Source organism: Bolinopsis microptera, chromosome 1 (assembly GCF_026151205.1).
Source record: "Bolinopsis microptera isolate Bmic1 chromosome 1, MBARI_Bmic_1.0, whole genome shotgun sequence".
Classification (NCBI taxonomy): domain Eukaryota; kingdom Metazoa; phylum Ctenophora; class Tentaculata; order Lobata; family Bolinopsidae; genus Bolinopsis; species Bolinopsis microptera.
Genome location: NC_087072.1, coordinates 25,842,730 through 25,863,290, shown reverse-complemented (window position 1 = coordinate 25,863,290; position 20,561 = coordinate 25,842,730). Strand labels below are relative to the sequence as shown.

The following is a 20,561-nucleotide window of genomic DNA, read 5'->3' as shown; positions in this document are numbered from 1 at the left end:
ATAATTACAGATTTCGATACGATTTGCAATGTACAGCAAAGAAAGCAAGAATTTGATTCAATTTCAATTACTTACTTATATATTAATATACTATTAATGAATTTGACCAAAACCCATAATCATGGGTAGAGTGGAGCGCTGCCAGTGTCTCTCTTTCCCAAACAAAAGGCAATGATATCAATTTGAATGACCGTTATCAAATGCAAAATTATACCGAGAATGAAATCGGTCGCTCGCTTTTCCCACTCATTCATGGCTTACGAATTGTAATAAGTTTCGATTTATAACATGTAATCTATTTCAATTGTAAATGAATGGGAAAAGCGAGCGACCGATTTCATTCTCGGTATAATTTTGCATTTGATAACGGTCATTCAAATTGATATCATTGCCTTTTGTTTGGGAAAGAGAGACACTGGCAGCGCTCCACTCTACCCATGATTATGGGTTTTGGTCAAATATCATCTCTTTTTGATTATAATGTCAGGGTACTTTACAAAGCCGAAATGTAAACTCATAACTTCATTAATATTAATAAGGAGGTGATTTCAACGATTTCGAAATTTTTCCTTTAAAAACATTTCCTTGTGTTTAGGTAAGCATATCGGTCGATCACTGACTGAATATGCCACTTTATACTCATTCAAGTTGGCATTAAATTCATATATAATGACATTGAACTGTCGTGGCAAAGCAGAATTTGTTCAAAATCACGAATGAGCAAAATTTTAACCTTTCGCACGTGCAAACCTTGAGCGGAAGTTGCGTGCGCATCCAATATTGAATCACCGTAAATTTTTGCATGATGGTGTTTTATATATAGTTTGATAAGCATGAAAAGTTTCAAAGTATTTCAAGAAGAACTGTAATCACAACGGCACTCCAAAGTTGACGGAAATTGGTGAAAACAGCAATATTCAGTGATTTTAGCAATTTTCTATTAATTTGGGCGTGGCCCCACGTGTGCAACTTTTCGATTTTCAACTTTAAAACTAGCCTATGACACAATTTAGACCTTTAGGAAGCAAAATTGAGCTCCACAACCCAAGGGATGGTGCAACACCAGAGAATACTAGAACGTAAAATTAGCGTTTTTATAAAATTATTCTTTAAAAAAGCACTAACTTCAATAATAGCGAATATCTTTATCATTTATGAAGGAGCAAGCTAGAAAAACTTTCCGGTAGATTTTCAGAATGCTTAAACAATTATCTAACTTCAATATCCACTCAAATTTTGAATAAAATTACTCCTTAATGGCGTAAAATTGATTTTAAAAATGATTACTTTGTGAAAAATCAAGTTTTAAAAATGGTTAACTTGATGACGTCATCAAGTGGTGATGATGACGTTGAATTACTTTTTAACATAATGTAAACTAAAGTCTAAACAATTATCTTCAAGACCTGTGGTCCGAAATGGCTGTATCTTTAAAGCTTCTGAATCTACGGACACCTAAATATAGCCTATAATTGACTGGCAAAGCGTCTATCCCTGAATATATATATGTATATATGTATATATATGATGTTTCTTTTGGAGAAATCCAGTTTCAAGAGTGCTCTACCCGGGAGGGGAGCATTGTACAATGAAAACAACGATTCTACAAACTCAGAGTTTCATGCAAATGCAATCATCAGTGTCAGAATAAGTTTACTAAATTAATAAATCCATGTTTTCCTTACAAGCTCCTTCATAAAATTAACTTAACTAAACTAAATCAAAAACAAAATCAAACGAAACGAAACGAAATTGAAACGAAAATGAAATACAAGAACAAAAACTAAAATTAAAATAAATATTCCTAAAAGCATTTCTTCAGCATAAACTTGTTGGTGTGCCTACATTTACTTATGAGTTCCCTCCTCCTATTTAATAGATTGCCATCTTTATTTAAAATAATATAAAGTTTTTCAGTAAGGCAGAGATGACAATCTTTCGTACCCCCCTTGTACGGATGAGCATGTTTGATTATTTTCCAAGATATTTTATATGGTGTTTGTTTATCTTTCAACTCCCATATTTTCTTAGATAGCTCCGTCTGATTTCGTAGCTTCTCGAGTTTGAAAGAGCTTGTGTGTGAACTGAAACGGGTCTTAAAAGTGTTTTCAGTAAGCCCAACATATTTGTGCTCTTTCTTTTCATTTTCCACTGCAATAGTTGCTTCATATATCACTGCTGCTTCCAGGCATTGTCCGTTCAGTGGGCACATTTCCGGCTTTCTGCAATTGCACGTTTTCGATTTAATTGTAGGTTCTTTCTGAGCTTGGTGTCTGGTGCTCGCTAAGATGGATCCTACGTTGGGTAGGCAACTGTATGATAGCTTAATTGTGTTTCTGTTGAACATTTTGTGAAATTGGTGTCCTCTGGGGAAGTGCTTGTCTAGTAATCGGAGGAAGCTCTTGCCTATGTTTGTTGTTACATTTGAGCTGTATGGGGGGTTGAACCATATGATCTTCCTGGATCTCTTCCTGTTGGCTCGTGGCAAGGCGGTGCTAGTATCTGTAAACTCTAGTTGGTGGTCGTGGCCGCTTTCTTTAAGTGCTGTTCCGTAAATCCCTTTCGCTTTGTCAAACTCTTCTTTATTGCAGGAGATGTCCGATAGACGCCGGTTTATCATTTTGGGGAGCTGGTTTATGATTGTTGGTGGGTGGTTTGACTGCTTGTTGATATATAGCGGTGTGTCATTTGGCTTTCGGAAGGGGAAGTATTTCCCACTGTCAAGATTAAGTGTCACGTCTAGGAAGTCGACTTCAACGAGATTGGTTTCTATTGTGATCTTTAGTCCTTCCTCCTTGAATATAGCCGTGATCTTTTTCCGGATTCGGTCTAGTTTCGGTCCGTTAGCTTGTGGAATGATTGCTAGGCCGTCGTCTCTGTAGAGACCGATTTGGTTGGCTGGAATATACTGCTGGAGTTGGTTGAGCATGTATAGGCCGACAAGTTCACATGTTTCAGCGCCATCATACGATCCCATGGTGACATCAAAAAATTGCGGTTCTTCTTTTCCCAAACATCGCCGTTATGGAAGAGAAGCGCATTCTTGGCATCTCTGCCTTACTGAAAAACTTTATATTATTTTAAATAAAGATGGCAATCTATTAAATAGGAGGAGGGAACTCATAAGTAAATGTAGGCACACCAACAAGTTTATGCTGAAGAAATGCTTTTAGGAATATTTATTTTAATTTTAGTTTTTGTTCTTGTATTTCATTTTCGTTTCAATTTCGTTTCGTTTCGTTTGATTTTGTTTTTGATTTAGTTTAGTTAAGTTAATTTTATGAAGGAGCTTGTAAGGAAAACATGGATTTATTAATTTAGTAAACTTATTCTGACACTGATGATTGCATTTGCATGAAACTCTGAGTTTGTAGAATCGTTGTTTTCATTGTATATGTATATATATATATATATGTATGTATATATCACGACAATCTGTCGTAAAACAGGGGTTATAGAAAACCCATTTCCCGATGCTCCTGAAACTTGAAACTTTTTTTGCAGTCGATTTGGTCAACGTCTAGACGCCCTGAAAAATTTCAGATCTCTAACTCAATTTTAACATGGTTTTTAAGGCACCTGAATATGGCGATTTCGGGTTTTTTACCGAATTTCGTATAACAGTGCTGGCGCGAATTTTATGCAAATTTCTTCAAAATCTCAACATAACTATTTCTTATTTCTGTCATCTTTGACATCAAATTAGAATGTTTTGAACTAAAAAATAAATCTGCTGAACGACTTCCGATGAGTCTTAATGCCTGAAAAACTCCTGCCGGAGGCGGCGGCCTTCCAACGTGTACCAAAGGGGGTGTAAAGGAGTTATAATAGTAAAGGGGGTACAATAGTAAAGGGGGTACATAGTATTCCCCCAATAAAGACACCGCTCGTGCTTGCCAGCACTGTGATAAGTTACTGAGTAAGACTAACAAACCCTCTTTACTTATCTGATCATAACCCTAACCCTATTTGACCATTGTTAATGGTCTGGCCCGGCGCGCGCTACTTCGTAGCACTTGCTAATATTTCGAGAAGAAAGCGGCGCGCGCTACTTCGAAGAAATTTAGACGAGTAACATCCGTCAATAACCCTATCCTAATAACAAAAGCATATGCTGAAACCCTTACCCTAACGAGAAATTAGACTAACTTCCTTATACCATATACGGTCATATCACGTGATTGGAGAACTTCGACGCGCAAACTATCATTTTTACTTCGCATCGACTAGATCGTTGCTCTGTTAATTCGCAGAGCAACGATCTGAAAGGGTTGACATCGTCAATCAAATCACGTGATTGAAACAGTTTTTTAGAGTGATTTAGCTTAACGGGTGATACTCGTAAAATATTTGTTCCAATTATCCAAGACCGTCGACGAATCCAACTCGGCGCGCGTCCTGGTAGGTTGTAAACCTACAACCGAAATACCGCTTTTAATGCACCACCCCAAGCTTGATATCAGCTGAGCACAAACGTATAAATTGGTTCAGGATTTTCACGACAAATCAGCTTATATTATACATACGTACCATTACCATCGAACATTGCATATTAGGATGTAAAAGTTATAATACATGATATATAATATAATACATATTTAAAAGTTAAGTGTCTAGTATTTGTATTTGTGTCTAGTATTTGTATTTGTTATTATTAAGTTCGATTGAAATATTTTGTCATACGTTGTATTATATGACCCGCCGCGCACGAGTGCATTACTGGGCCGCGCTCAGCCTGTCATTCCGCCGAATCTCTATTCAATTCTCATGTTTATGAACATGATAGCCTCATGAGGTCCCCAGGTAAACGAGTGCATTGCAGTAATATATAACTACTTTTAAACTTCATGACTCGAGATCTGTTGCAGCATATATTCAAAATTAATTTGTGCACTTATGTCTTATACATACATCAACATACAAATGACAACGTACTTGGAACAGTGAAATATTTTTGAAAGAGAATAACAAACTCAAAAACGTATAGTTCTTTGTAAAAAGTCAAATTACCTTCAAGTCAATTTAGTGCAGAATCAAGCAAAATGTTCAATGTTGAATTATTTCATAAATATCAAATTGGATGTGCTTTGAGCTTTCTATTGAGATATAGTTTTTTCATTGTTAATAGACTGACCCGACCCGAAGCTATTTGGAAGCTTCGTGCCTATTTTTCGAGAAGAAAGCAGCGCGCGCTATATTTCGAAGAGATTTTGACGATTATTATATATTATCCGTCAAGATATAGTGCGCGCCATAATCAATAATATAATATGAAATACCATAAAACCTTGTGTTGTATGGTAAAATCGAGCGCTCAGTTTCAGTATGTACAAAGTTCTCTGACACAAATATAAGGAATAAGCAGTTCTGCCGCAATGTTATCGTCATCCTTGACATGATAACATTGTTTTACCCTAACCCATCAACTTTGAACTTGAAGATCTTGTGTTTTACGTGTTTTCGCTAATCAATCAAAACACGTTTCGGCAGAGCTGCTGTGGGGCTGTCAGTATTTCCTCGAAGTAATTTTCTTGGAGCACTGTTTGCCGCAGATCATAACTGATGTCTCCCGTTCTTTGCAAGTGTAATCACTTGTAATGGGCCGACATCGAACACCTTACGAAGTTATTCTTTCATTTTTTGATGCATGGCATTCGATATAATTGGGTATATCTAAGGATGCAGCTTAGATGTGTTCTTCATATTCCTGCTGCGAAATAAATGTACCACATAAAGTTTATGTTGTAATAATTTATCATTTGGTAGTCCGAATGCACGGAAACGATCAGGGAACAGGCTTCAGAATTTCGGTTATATTGTAAAATGATATGCATAATTTATCTTAGAAATCAACAAGTGAGATTGAAAATAATAAAAATGTTAGGCTCTCACTGAACATGATCTAACAGGGATGGTAGTGAGTAATGTTGAGTCAAGTATCCATACAATCAGTAAGAGTGTTAAGATGTCTGGGCACGTTTAAAGTGCAATGTTGTAAGAAACATTACTCCTGCCTGCAACCAGCCTCCCTCCCTCCTAAACACATCACCCACCTTTCTACTACTACTTCTAAACACCCTTCTCGTCAGGTTTGTGCTACTAGTAATAAGTCTAAATGCCGGGACAAGAAATTAAATGGACACGATAGCATTACATAGTTTTACTGTCTAAAAGCTAGAGGGTGGCACATTAAATAACTCTACATACTTTGTGATGATATTAACCTCCTGCACCCTCAGTTGTCCAGTACTTCTGATCCAGATGACCCTATCTCCCGCTGCCCCAAGTGCGGAGGCCCACTAAACAATCTGAAGGGAGTTTCCACCACCCCACGATTTGTGAAATGTCAGCAATGTGAATATTTCTACGTTTGTGACATTTTCAACAATGACATGAGAGTCGAATCAAGGTCAGATATCCTTGAAATTACTGATTCATACCAGTTGTACCAGTAATAAATTGTATTAATAAAATATACTAATAAAAATGGAAGTGCATCATTTGCTTTCTCTGTAATGAAGAAGAAGTATTGTAACTTGATGCATTTCAGCCACCTTGACCCAGCGTACGACACCAAAGAAGACAGACTTCCTACCCCTAAAGAGATATTCTCGTATCTGAACGAGTATGTTATAGGACAGAGCCACCCGAAGAAAGTGCTATCAGTTGGTATCTACAATCATTACAAGAGGATACAGATAAACTTATCTGAGAAGAAGTCATCTAGAGTGTCGGGTATCTCCAAGATGGATAAAACTAACGTCTTGCTTCTCGGACCTACAGGTTTTAAAGAATACTTCTTCGAAACAGGAAACATTATAAATAATCTTTATTTCATTTCAAAACAGTGAGAATCTCCAAAAAAATCTTGCCAAAAAAGGCAAAATTGGGATGAGGTAAAATGAGGTAAAATGAGGTTGACCCCCCCCCATATATACTCAATTACCGGTAATTACCGTTAATTAGCGGTAATAACTCACAGTTAACATTGCAACAGGGACGGGTAAGACGCTGTTAGCTCAGTCCCTGGCTCACTGTCTAAAAGTACCTATGACTATTTGTGACTGCACTTCTCTCACTCAAGCTGGGTATGTTGGGGAGGATGTGGAGTCTATTATCGCTAAACTTCTTATTGCTGCCGACTTTAATGTGGACAAGTGTCAGCGGGGCATCGTCTTTCTCGATGAGGTAAAATAAACACTTGCTTTGGGGGTCTTCGGCTATTTATATCATCTGTATGTTTAAACATTACTTTTATTATGTTTAATTCTTATACTATCTGTAATGTTAATAATTTCTGCAATGTTTATATTATCTGTTATGTTCATATATTTTCTGTAATGTTTATATTATCTGCAATGTTTATATTATCTGTAATGTTCATATATTTTCTGTAATTTTTATATATTTTCTGTAATGTTTATATTATCTGCAATAACCCCCCTCTCTGAACAGTCTCTTTATATATGTATTATATCAGGTTGATAAGATCTCTATATTATTGTATAATATCAGGTTGATAAGATCTCGATGCGGTCTAAAGATGTACATGTGCGGGACGTATCAGGTGAGGGAGTACAACAGGCTCTCCTCAAGCTTTTAGAAGGAACTTTAGTTACTATTCCTGAACGACTTATTCCCTCTCGAAAACTCAGATCGGAGCCCATTCAGATTGATACGACCAATATTCTTTTCATTGCTTCCGGAGCTTTTGCGGGGATCGAGAAGATTGTCAGGTATGTTTGGGATATTGTCCGGTATGTTTGGGGAGATTGTCCGGTATGTTTGGGGAGATTGTCCGGTATGTTTGGGATGATTGTCCTGTATGTTTGGGGAGATTGTCCGGTATGTTTGGGGAGATTGTCCGGTATGTTTGGGGAGATTGTCCGGTATGTTTGGGGAGATTGTCCGGTATGTTTGGGAAGATTGTCCGGTATATTTGGGGAGATTGTCCGGTATGTTTGGGGAGATTGTCCGGTATGTTTGGGGAGATTGTCCGGTATGTTTGTCCTGTATGTTCGGGATAATCTCAATCCAAGCCGAGGGATTAAACGTTCTCACTTCAGAGGGCTAAATAAGCCACCTAAATATATCTAAAAATGACTTATGAGCAGATAAATAAAAAGATATTATGAGCATGTCGCATGAATACTGGTTTTTGTAAAAAATATCTCTTTTGCAGAAACAGAAAAGTTAAGAAAACGGTCGGGTTTGGTAGCCCAATATCTAAAGATGCAGCTATTCTTGATCAGACCAAAAACAAAGAAAACTTCGAGCAACAACTTAAAATTAACGATGACTTTTTAAAGGTGACACCATAGTTCTGACCATTCAAATTATAAGATTAAATTACACTTTTTGTATGGTGAGCTCAATAAAATAATAATGATATTAATATTAATCATTGAAGTGAATTTTATATTATGTACTATTAAAAGCCCTTCTTGTTGACTATAATGGAATTGGTGTACAGGAGATTGACGCAGAAGATCTGGTGAACTACGGGATTATACCTGAGTTTGTGGGCAGGATGCCTCTCTGTGTATCTCTCATGTCATTAGGTAATCTAACTATTTAAATCAAATGATGGAGTAGTTCGCTGTTTATTGAGGACCCCTCCTCCCTTGTTGAGGACCCCTCCTCCCTTGTTGAGGCCCCCCCTCTCTTGTTGAGGGGCCCTCCACCCTAGTTGAGGGGCCCCTCCCCCCGGCCCCTAGTCGAGGCCCCCTTCCCCCTAGTTGTGCCCCCTCCCCCCTAGCCGAGGGCTCCTCCTCCCTTGTTGAATGTTGAGGGCCCCTCCTCCCTTGTTGAGGGCCCCTCCTCCCTTGTTGAGGGCCCCTCCTCCTTTGTTGAGGGCCCCTCCTCCCTTGTTGAGGGCCCCTCCTCCCTTGTTGAGGGCCCCTCCTCCCTTGTTGAGGGCCCCTCCTCCCTTGTTGAGGGCCCCTCCTCCCTTGTTGAGGGCCCCTCCTCCCTTGTTGAGGGCCCCTCCTCCCTTGTTGAGGGCCCCTCCTCCCTTGTTGAGGGCCCCTCCTCCCTTGTTGAATGTTGAGGGCCTCTCCTCCCTTGTTGAGGGCCCCTCCTCCCTTGTTGAGGGCCCCTCCTCCCTTGTTGAGGGCCCCTCCTCCCTTGTTGAGGGCCCCTCCTCCCTTGTTGAGGGCCCCTCCTCCCTTGTTGAGGGCCCCTCCTCCCTTGTTGAGGGCCCCTCCTCCCTTGTTGAGGGCCCCTCCTCCCTTGTTGAGGGCCCCTCCTCCCTTGTTGAATGTTGAGGGCCCCTCCTCCCTTGTTGAATGTTGAGGGCCCCTCCTCCCTTGTTGAGGGCCCCTCCTCCCTTGTTGAGGGCCCCTCCTCCTTTGTTGAGGGCCCCTCCTCCTTTGTTGAGGGCCCCTCCTCCTTTGTTGAGGGCCCCCTTCCCCCTAGTTGAGCGCCCCCTCCCTATTTGAGGGCCCCTCGGCCTCCTCCTTAGTTGAGGGTTCCTCCCCCTAGTTGTGCCCCCCTCCCCCTAGTCTAGGGCCCTCTCCCCCGAGTTTAAAGTGTAATTCCCTCAGATCGCGAGGCTCTGGTAACGATCCTAACCCAGCCCAAGAACTCAATAATATCTCAATACAAGTACATGTTCACTTTGGATGACAGCGCACTCGTATTCACTGATGATGCTCTGGACGCCATTGCTGAACTAGCCATCAAGAAACGAACTGGTAAATCTTTAAAATTTGATTTGTCAATGTTTGTTTTTTTGGAAGTTATCTGTGAAGGAAACGCGAGTTAAATAAAATGTAAAGTTACATTATAATATGTGAATTAAAAGTAAGCAAGCTCCTATCAGCAGAATTACACGACAATCTGCAGCGTTCAATAACGCTCTGTAAACTGCAGTATCCAGCGTTAGCCCAGTCTGCAGAGTCCAATAACGCTCTGTAAACTGCAGTATCCAGCGTTATCCCAGTCTGCAGAGTCCAATAACGCTCTGTAAACTGCAGTATCCAGCGTTATCCCAGTCTGCAGAGTCCAATAACGCTCTGTAAACTGCAGTATCCAGCGTTATCCCAGTCTGTAGAGTCCAATAACGCTCTGTAAACTGCAGTATCCAGCGTTAGCCCAGTCTGCAGAGTCCAATAACGCTCTGTAAACTGCAGTATCCAGCGTTATCCCAGTCTGCAGAGTCCAATAACGCTCTGTAAACTGCAGTATCCAGCGTTAGCCCAGTCTGTAGAGTCCAATAACGCTCTGTAAACTGCAGTATCCAGCGTTAGCCCAGTCTGCAGAGTCCAATAACGCTCTGTAAACTGCAGTATCCAGCGTTATCCCAGTCTGCAGAGTCCAATAACGCTCTGTAAACTGCAGTATCCAGCGTTATCCCAGTCTGCAGAGTCCAATAACGCTCTGTAAACTGCAGTATCCAGCGTTAGCCCAGTCTGCAGAGTCCAATAACGCTCTGTAAACTGCAGTATCCAGCGTTAGCCCAGTCTGCAGAGTCCAATAACGCTCTGTAAACTGCAGTATCCAGCGTTATCCCAGTCTGTAGAGTCCAATAACGCTCTGTAAACTGCAGTATCCAGCGTTAGCCCAGTCTGCAGAGTCCAATAACGCTCTGTAAACTGCAGTATCCAGCGTTAGCCCAGTCTGCAGCGTTCAATAACGCTCTGTAAACTGCAGTATCCAGCGTTAGCCCAGTCTGCAGAGTCCAATAACGCTCTGTAAACTGCAGTATCCAGCGTTATCCCAGTCTGCAGAGTCCAATAACGCTCTGTAAACTGCAGTATCCAGCGTTAGCCCAGTCTGCAGAGTCCAATAACGCTCTGTAAACTGCAGTATCTAGCGTTAGCCCAGTCTGCAGAGTACAATAACGCTCTGTAAACTGCAGTATCCAGCGTTATCCCAGTCTGCAGAGTCCAATAACGCTCTGTAAACTGCAGTATCCAGCGTTATCCCAGTCTGCAGAGTTCAATAACGCTCTGTAAACTGCAGTATCCAGCGTTAGCCCAGTCTGCAGAGTCCAATAACGCTCTGTAAACTGCAGTATCCAGCGTTATCCCAGTCTGCAGAGTCCAATAACGCTCTGTAAACTGCAGTATCCAGCGTTAGCCCAGTCTGCAGAGTACAATAACGCTCTGTAAACTGCAGTATCCAGCGTTATCCCAGTCTGCAGAGTCCAATAACGCTCTGTAAACTGCAGTATCCAGCGTTATCCCAGTCTGCAGAGTTCAATAACGCTCTGTAAACTGCAGTATCCAGCGTTAGCCCAGTCTGCAGAGTCCAATAACGCTCTGTAAACTGCAGTATCCAGCGTTATCCCAGTCTGCAGAGTCCAATAACGCTCTGTAAACTGCAGTATCCAGCGTTATCCCAGTCTGCAGAGTTCAATAACGCTCTGTAAACTGCAGTATCCAGCGTTATCCCAGTCTGCAGAGTCCAATAACGCTCTGTAAACTGCAGTATCCAGCGTTAGCCCAGTCTGCAGCGTTCAATAACGCTCTGTAAACTGCAGTATCCAGCGTTAGCCCAGTCTGCAGAGTCCAATAACGCTCTGTAAACTGCAGTATCCAGCGTTATCCCAGTCTGCAGAGTCCAATAACGCTCTGTAAACTGCAGTATCCAGCGTTATCCCAGTCTGCAGAGTCCAATAACGCTCTGTAAACTGCAGTATCCAGCGTTATCCCAGTCTGCAGAGTCCAATAACGCTCTGTAAACTGCAGTATCCAGCGTTATCCCAGTCTGCAGAGTCCAATAACGCTCTGTAAACTGCAGTATCCAGCGTTAGCCCAGTCTGCAGAGTACAATAACGCTCTGTAAACTGCAGTATCCAGCGTTATCCCAGTCTGCAGAGTCCAATAACGCTCTGTAAACTGCAGTATCCAGCGTTATCCCAGTCTGCAGAGTTCAATAACGCTCTGTAAACTGCAGTATCCAGCGTTAGCCCAGTCTGCAGAGTCCAATAACGCTCTGTAAACTGCAGTATCCAGCGTTAGCCCAGTCTGCAGAGTCCAATAACGCTCTGTAAACTGCAGTATCCAGCGTTAGCCCAGTCTGCAGAGTCCAATAACGCTCTGTAAACTGCAGTATCCAGCGTTATCCCAGTCTGCAGAGTCCAATAACGCTCTGTAAACTGCAGTATCCAGCGTTATCCCAGTCTGCAGAGTCCAATAACGCTCTGTAAACTGCAGTATCCAGCGTTATCCCAGTCTGCAGAGTCCAATAACGCTCTGTAAACTGCAGTATCCAGCGTTATCCCAGTCTGCAGAGTCCAATAACGCTCTGTAAACTGCAGTATCCAGCGTTAGCCCAGTCTGCAGAGTCCAATAACGCTCTGTAAACTGCAGTATCCAGCGTTATCCCAGTCTGCAGAGTCCAATAACGCTCTGTAAACTGCAGTATCCAGCGTTAGCCCAGTCTGCAGAGTCCAATAACGCTCTGTAAACTGCAGTATCCAGCGTTATCCCAGTCTGCAGAGTCCAATAACGCTCTGTAAACTGCAGTATCCAGCGTTAGCCCAGTCTGCAGAGTCCAATAACGCTCTGTAAACTGCAGTATCCAGCGTTAGCCCAGTCTGCAGAGTCCAATAACGCTCTGTAAACTGCAGTATCCAGCGTTATCCCAGTCTGCAGAGTCCAATAACGCTCTGTAAACTGCAGTATCCAGCGTTAGCCCAGTCTGCAGAGTCCAATAACGCTCTGTAAACTGCAGTATCCAGCGTTATCCCAGTCTGCAGAGTCCAATAACGCTCTGTAAACTGCAGTATCCAGCGTTATCCCAGTCTGCAGAGTCCAATAACGCTCTGTAAACTGCAGTATCCAGCGTTATCCCAGTCTGCAGAGTCCAATAACGCTCTGTAAACTGCAGTATCCAGCGTTAGCCCAGTCTGCAGAGTCAATAACGCTCTGTAAACTGCAGTATCCAGCGTTATCCCAGTCTGCAGAGTCAATAACGCTCTGTAAACTGCAGTATCCAGCGTTATCCCAGTCTGCAGAGTCCAATAACGCTCTGTAAACTGCAGTATCCAGCGTTAGCCCAGTCTGCAGAGTCCAATAACGCTCTGTAAACTGCAGTATCCAGCGTTATCCCAGTCTGCAGAGTTCAATAACGCTCTGTAAACTGCAGTATCCAGCGTTATCCCAGTCTGCAGAGTCCAATAACGCTCTGTAAACTGCAGTATCCAGCGTTATCCCAGTCTGCAGAGTCCAATAACGCTCTGTAAACTGCAGTATCCAGCGTTAGCCCAGTCTGCAGAGTCCAATAACGCTCTGTAAACTGCAGTATCCAGCGTTAGCCCAGTCTGCAGAGTCCAATAACGCTCTGTAAACTGCAGTATCCAGCGTTATCCCAGTCTGCAGAGTCCAATAACGCTCTGTAAACTGCAGTATCCAGCGTTATCCCAGTCTGTAGAGTACAATAACGCTCTGTAAACTGCAGTATCCAGCGTTAGCCCAGTCTGCAGAGTCCAATAACGCTCTGTAAACTGCAGTATCCAGCGTTAGCCCAGTCTGCAGAGTCCAATAACGCTCTGTAAACTGCAGTATCCAGCGTTATCCCAGTCTGCAGAGTTCAATAACGCTCTGTAAACTGCAGTATCCAGCGTTATCCCAGTCTGCAGAGTCCAATAACGCTCTGTAAACTGCAGTATCCAGCGTTAGCCCAGTCTGCAGAGTCCAATAACGCTCTGTAAACTGCAGTATCCAGCGTTATCCCAGTCTGCAGAGTTCAATAACGCTCTGTAAACTGCAGTATCCAGCGTTATCCCAGTCTGCAGAGTCCAATAACGCTCTGTAAACTGCAGTATCCAGCGTTATCCCAGTCTGCAGAGTCCAATAACGCTCTGTAAACTGCAGTATCCAGCGTTAGCCCAGTCTGCAGAGTCCAATAACGCTCTGTAAACTGCAGTATCCAGCGTTATCCCAGTCTGCAGAGTACAATAACGCTCTGTAAACTGCAGTATCCAGCGTTATCCCAGTCTGCAGAGTTCAATAACGCTCTGTAAACTGCAGTATCCAGCGTTAGCCCAGTCTGCAGAGTCCAATAACGCTCTGTAAACTGCAGTATCCAGCGTTAGCCCAGTCTGTAGAGTCCAATAACGCTCTGTAAACTGCAGTATCCAGCGTTATCCCAGTCTGCAGAGTCCAATAACGCTCTGTAAACTGCAGTATCCAGCGTTAGCCCAGTCTGCAGAGTCCAATAACGCTCTGTAAACTGCAGTATCCAGCGTTATCCCAGTCTGCAGAGTCCAATAACGCTCTGTAAACTGCAGTATCCAGCGTTATCCCAGTCTGCAGAGTTCAATAACGCTCTGTAAACTGCAGTATCCAGCGTTAGCCCAGTCTGCAGAGTCCAATAACGCTCTGTAAACTGCAGTATCCAGCGTTATCCCAGTCTGCAGAGTCCAATAACGCTCTGTAAACTGCAGTATCCAGCGTTATCCCAGTCTGCAGAGTTCAATAACGCTCTGTAAACTGCAGTATCCAGCGTTATCCCAGTCTGCAGAGTTCAATAACGCTCTGTAAACTGCAGTATCCAGCGTTATCCCAGTCTGCAGAGTTCAATAACGCTCTGTAAACTGCAGTATCCAGCGTTAGCCCAGTCTGCAGAGTCCAATAACGCTCTGTAAACTGCAGTATCCAGCGTTATCCCAGTCTGCAGAGTCCAATAACGCTCTGTAAACTGCAGTATCCAGCGTTATCCCAGTCTGCAGAGTTCAATAACGCTCTGTAAACTGCAGTATCCAGCGTTATCCCAGTCTGCAGAGTCCAATAACGCTCTGTAAACTGCAGTATCCAGCGTTATCCCAGTCTGCAGAGTCCAATAACGCTCTGTAAACTGCAGTATCCAGCGTTATCCCAGTCTGCAGAGTCCAATAACGCTCTGTAAACTGCAGTATCCAGCGTTATCCCAGTCTGCAGAGTCCAATAACGCTCTGTAAACTGCAGTATCCAGCGTTAGCCCAGTCTGCAGAGTCCAATAACGCTCTGTAAACTGCAGTATCCAGCGTTATCCCAGTCTGCAGAGTCCAATAACGCTCTGTAAACTGCAGTATCCAGCGTTAGCCCAGTCTGCAGAGTCCAATAACGCTCTGTAAACTGCAGTATCCAGCGTTAGCCCAGTCTGCAGAGTCCAATAACGCTCTGTAAACTGCAGTATCCAGCGTTATCCCAGTCTGCAGAGTACAATAACGCTCTGTAAGCTGCAGTATCCAGCGTTAGCCCAGTCTGCAGAGTCCAATAACGCTCTGTAAACTGCAGTATCCAGCGTTATCCCAGTCTGTAGAGTCCAATAACGCTCTGTAAACTGCAGTATCCAGCGTTATCCCAGTCTGCAGAGTCCAATAACGCTCTGTAAACTGCAGTATCCAGCGTTATCCCAGTCTGCAGAGTTCAATAACGCTCTGTAAACTGCAGTATCCAGCGTTATCCCAGTCTGCAGAGTCCAATAACGCTCTGTAAACTGCAGTATCCAGCGTTATCCCAGTCTGCAGAGTCCAATAACGCTCTGTAAACTGCAGTATCCAGCGTTATCCCAGTCTGCAGAGTCCAATAACGCTCTGTAAACTGCAGTATCCAGCGTTAGCCCAGTCTGCAGAGTCCAATAACGCTCTGTAAACTGCAGTATCCAGCGTTAGCCCAGTCTGCAGAGTCCAATAACGCTCTGTAAACTGCAGTATCCAGCGTTAGCCCAGTCTGCAGAGTCCAATAACGCTCTGTAAACTGCAGTATCCAGCGTTATCCCAGTCTGTAGAGTCCAATAACGCTCTGTAAACTGCAGTATCCAGCGTTATCCCAGTCTGCAGAGTCCAATAACGCTCTGTAAACTGCAGTATCCAGCGTTATCCCAGTCTGCAGAGTTCAATAACGCTCTGTAAACTGCAGTATCCAGCGTTATCCCAGTCTGCAGAGTCCAATAACGCTCTGTAAACTGCAGTATCCAGCGTTATCCCAGTCTGCAGAGTCCAATAACGCTCTGTAAACTGCAGTATCTAGCGTTAGCCCAGTCTGCAGAGTCCAATAACGCTCTGTAAACTGCAGTATCCAGCGTTATCCCAGTCTGCAGAGTCCAATAACGCTCTGTAAACTGCAGTATCCAGCGTTAGCCCAGTCTGCAGAGTCCAATAACGCTCTGTAAACTGCAGTATCCAGCGTTATCCCAGTCTGCAGAGTCCAATAACGCTCTGTAAGCTGCAGTATCCAGCGTTATCCCAGTCTGCAGAGTTCAATAACGCTCTGTAAACTGCAGTATCCAGCGTTATCCCAGTCTGCAGAGTCCAATAACGCTCTGTAAGCTGCAGTATCCAGCGTTATCCCAGTCTGTATTGGTCCTCATCTGAACAAGACCTACAATTCTCTTCCATATATTTGTTGTTGTGATTATTACAGTGGCCTTGTCTGGTCCAGTAGGAACAGTTAGTGTTGAGAGCTTTACATGGAGTAGGGGACTCAGTTGTTGTTGGATCAGTTGTTGTTGGATCAGTTGTTGTTGGATCAGTTGTTGGTTCCTCGTCTTTATCACAGTCCATCTTCATCTCCTGAGCAAACTCAGTGGCTCTAGATACCTTACAGTGGCTCTAGATACCTTACAGCGGCTCTAGATACCTTACAGTGGCTCTAGATACCTTACAGCGGCTCTAGATACCTTACCTCTAGATACCTTACCTCTAGATACCTTACCTCTAGATACCTTACCTCTAGATACCTTACCTCTAGATACCTTACCTCTAGATACCTTACCTCTAGATACCTTACCTCTAGATACCTTACCTCTAGATACCTTACCTCTAGATACCTTACCTCTAGATACCTTACCTCTAGATACCTTACCTCTAGATACCTTACCTCTAGATACCTTACCTCTAGATACCTTACCTCTAGATACCTTACAGTGGCTCTAGATACCTTACCTCTAGATACCTTACAGTGGCTCTAGATACCTTACCTCTAGATACCTTACCTCTAGATACCTTACAGCGGCTCTAGATACCTTACCTCTAGATACCTTACCTCTAGATACCTTACCTCTAGATACCTTACCTCTAGATACCTTACCTCTAGATACCTTACCTCTAGATACCTTACCTCTAGATACCTTACCTCTAGATACCTTACCTCTAGATACCTTACCTCTAGATACCTTACCTCTAGATACCTTACCTCTAGATACCTTACCTCTAGATACCTTACCTCTAGATACCTTACCTCTAGATACCTTACCTCTAGATACCTTACCTCTAGATACCTTACCTCTAGATACCTTACCTCTAGATACCTTACCTCTAGATACCTTACAGCGGCTCTAGATACCTTACCTCTAGATACCTTACCTCTAGATACCTTACCTCTAGATACCTTACCTCTAGATACCTTACCTCTAGATACCTTACCTCTAGATACCTTACCTCTAGATACCTTACAGTGGTCGAGGATGATGTTTTGACATGGGAAGACTTCTTTGATAAGAGCAAATAGTTGAGGAGCTTATCCCTAGTGTTAATGTGGTTGTGAATACTATTTGGAGGGTCTGCGTACGCATTAACGTTAAAGAAGTTCTGTACCCCTTCTGCAAAGTACAGCAGTTGACATTGCATAAGCACATTGTGCCCTGTCTCCTCCTCACAGTGTGCCCTGTCTCCTCCTCGTACCAGTATCTGAGGCACCCTGATATCGCGTACTTGGCAGGTGAACACCGTGCGCAAACTCGTGGAGCAAGATATCCTATGTCGCGTACTGGTCCTGCGCGTAGCACAGGATATTCTCCTCGGCACCGGTGGAGATAGGGGCGGTCAGTTCCTTATTTACAACCTGTTGAGATAGGCCAATCTTCTGTAGCTCCGAGTCCTCTAGCCCTGGCATTCCAGAATACAGGGTCCAACCAGCTATGTTCAGGAATGTTTGTGGTGTACTCAGTGGTTGCCATGATGCCCACTCTCCCGTATCTTTGGTAGTAATTGTTCCTGACTCCTGAATGATCTGCCAACAGGAACCTCAGTACGTAGCAAGCTCTCTTCAAGGCATCGTCCGGAACTCTGCTGGAAGACACAACTGGTATACCGTACGCTTCAGTGTATTTCTGATAGAACTGAGTCAGACCGTGCGGGTACATTTCACTTGCATACCTAAGTTTTTGTGGTAGCCCTCTTATTCGATCTGTTCGTTTTGGTCGCCATACCAGGTCTTCCTGTTTTAGTTAGTCTCTTCATCCTCAAATACCAAGCGAGGAGTTTAGTGGTCTTCTGAATAGTGCTATAAAGCTAAGCTGCTGCATTGCAACAAAAGAAGAATGGCGTACAGCTTCATTTTGTGATGTAGAACTAACTTTGTCGCGTTTATATGGAGTCCTGATATAATTAGGTTCTAAGCTGAGAAAACGAGATCTTCTTAATGTTTTAATGTTGTTACTGATCATTTCATTATTGTTGAGGGTTTTTATAAACTTATACCTGTATTATATAACTTATGCTTATATTACAAATTCAATAAAGGCCGTGAGAATTATCAAATTGTCGACCCAGATGTTAACTATGTTAACTATGTAAATGCTGTGTTAACTATGTTAACTATGTAAATGCTATGTTAACTATGTGAATGCTGTTAACTTGTTCGTTATCAGGTGCACGCGGTCTGAGGAGTATATTAGAGAATGTACTAATGGAGATAATGTACGAAGTTCCAGGCTCAGACATAACTCAAGTAACGATAACGAGGGAAGTGGTGGAGAAGCAGTCACAACCTCTCTACAAACGAGTTGATAAAGGGGACAAGGAAGAGAGTGCAGCAGCTGCTATTAAAATATAATGAGGGATTTTGAGATGTTTTAGAGTCCATTGAGGCGGAACGAAATTCAGAAATTGATAAAAACCTGATCTTGTTTGACAAATATTTGAAAATTGAAGTTATAGATTCTCAACAGTGACCTTATTATGTCCAGCCCCCCCCCCTCACCAGCCCAGTTACCATGGTTACAGCCCCCCTCACCAGCCCAGTTACCATGGTTACAGCCCCCCTCACCAGCCCAGTTACCATGGTTACAGCCCCTCACCAGCCCAGTTACCATGGTTACAGCCCCCCCTCACCAGCCCAGTTACCATGGTTACAGCCCCCCCTCACCAGCCCAGTTACCATGGTTACAACGACCACTGACCCAGTCATCTTACTCCTTGTATGTATTGTATTAAATCGCATCTCAAGTGGTGCCAACTTATTTTTTTGTTGAAATAACCAAAGAGTCTTTAAAACACAAAAGCATGAGAATGAGAACAAATTGGATTATTAAGTTATTACATCCTAGTGATCGTTATACTTTATTAGTTTTTATCATTGAACTAATGCAAAACTTTCCGAAATATTGTTTTGTTTATGATTTTATACGGGTAGTCAAAATGTTTTGGGGTTGAATTGAAGTATGAAGACACACTTCACATGTTATTGTATACAGTGAAACCGATTTTAAAATGTGAAATAAAGCGTGTTTGTAGTATATTAATAGAAGGCCAGACAGGAGCACGCCTTCATCCTGGTCTGGGAAGTAACACAACCGACCCCTCGTTTGTGTACATTCACGTTAGCTATTGCTCGTTTATTGTTAGTTGTTACGTGGGGAGGACCCTAGGGGCGCAACTGCAAACGCGCCGTATTGCGCGCGCGCAGGTTGTATAGCTGTAAGTCGATCAAATCAACTGCAATATCTCTTCCTTGTATTATTGACATAGGATCTACTACTTAGATCACTTCTTAAAACACACAACAAGTTCATTTTAGGTCGCCCCAATCTTCCAATAAATAAATAATTTGATTCAATAGCAAAAGAGAGAGAGAGAGCCGTTTGGGCTGGGGTGTTTTCCATACTCCTGAGAATGTGTCTTTCATACAATGCTTTGTTGCTTATCATACCTTTAGGCCATTTGATGTTTGATATGATAGCACAACTTAAAGATTAGTGATAACGCAAATCCGAGTTAAACTCAATTATTCATAAATCAAACTATATTTTTTAAAGTCCCTACTGCTACACTCAAGCATTGCAATGTTCCGAATATATTGAAAATTTGGTGGCCATTTGATTTTATTCATCTTCCTAATTACTTCCTGATTGCTCTTATGTCGAACGATCAGGACTAATATAAGGTTAGTTATAGAACTGCTGACCTAACGAGTGCCGAAGGCACGAGTTTTGTCAGCAGTTTTATAATTTACTTACAGCACGGCTCAAGATCAGGGTGATACTTACCGTTTGCGACCAAAAATTTGAATTTTGGAGTTAATTAAGAGGTCGAAAATACCGAAAAATACCGGAGCCGTGCTGTAAGTATAACTATAAAGTATAAGTGTGAGACACTGGCAAGCAAAAGTTGTAATTTTGAAGCTGTATAATATATATTTACAGCACGGCTCCGGTGTGTCTATACACGTGGTATCCGAGTGACGTAGTCAAGAGGTACTGTCACGTGGTATGACCCGTGATAGTTCTTAGCCATTTAGAGGGCTGATACACCCTGGTGTATCAGTGTTTTTTTTTACTTCCTTCCACTTTTTACTTTCTTCCACGCTTCAACCTGGAGCTCGCCTGTCATTGATACTTATGAAAATACA

The 20,561-nt window shown here is 42.6% G+C and overlaps 1 protein-coding gene across 1 annotated transcript; it reads left to right on the top strand.

Annotated features, from left to right (window-relative positions):
• The first annotated feature begins 5,815 nt into the window (after nucleotides 1–5,815).
• LOC134826139 (ATP-dependent Clp protease ATP-binding subunit ClpX-like) lies at nucleotides 5,816–19,431 on the top strand. Its single transcript, XM_063838422.1, has 9 exons — nucleotides 5,816–6,089; nucleotides 6,240–6,409; nucleotides 6,551–6,783; nucleotides 6,998–7,188; nucleotides 7,516–7,736; nucleotides 8,183–8,309; nucleotides 8,474–8,561; nucleotides 9,546–9,695; nucleotides 18,583–19,431. The coding sequence occupies exons 1-9, from the start codon at nucleotides 5,925–5,927 to the stop codon at nucleotides 18,765–18,767; spliced, it is 1,530 nt and encodes a 509-aa protein (XP_063694492.1). The 5' UTR covers nucleotides 5,816–5,924; the 3' UTR covers nucleotides 18,768–19,431.
• The last annotated feature ends 1,130 nt before the right edge of the window (nucleotides 19,432–20,561 follow it).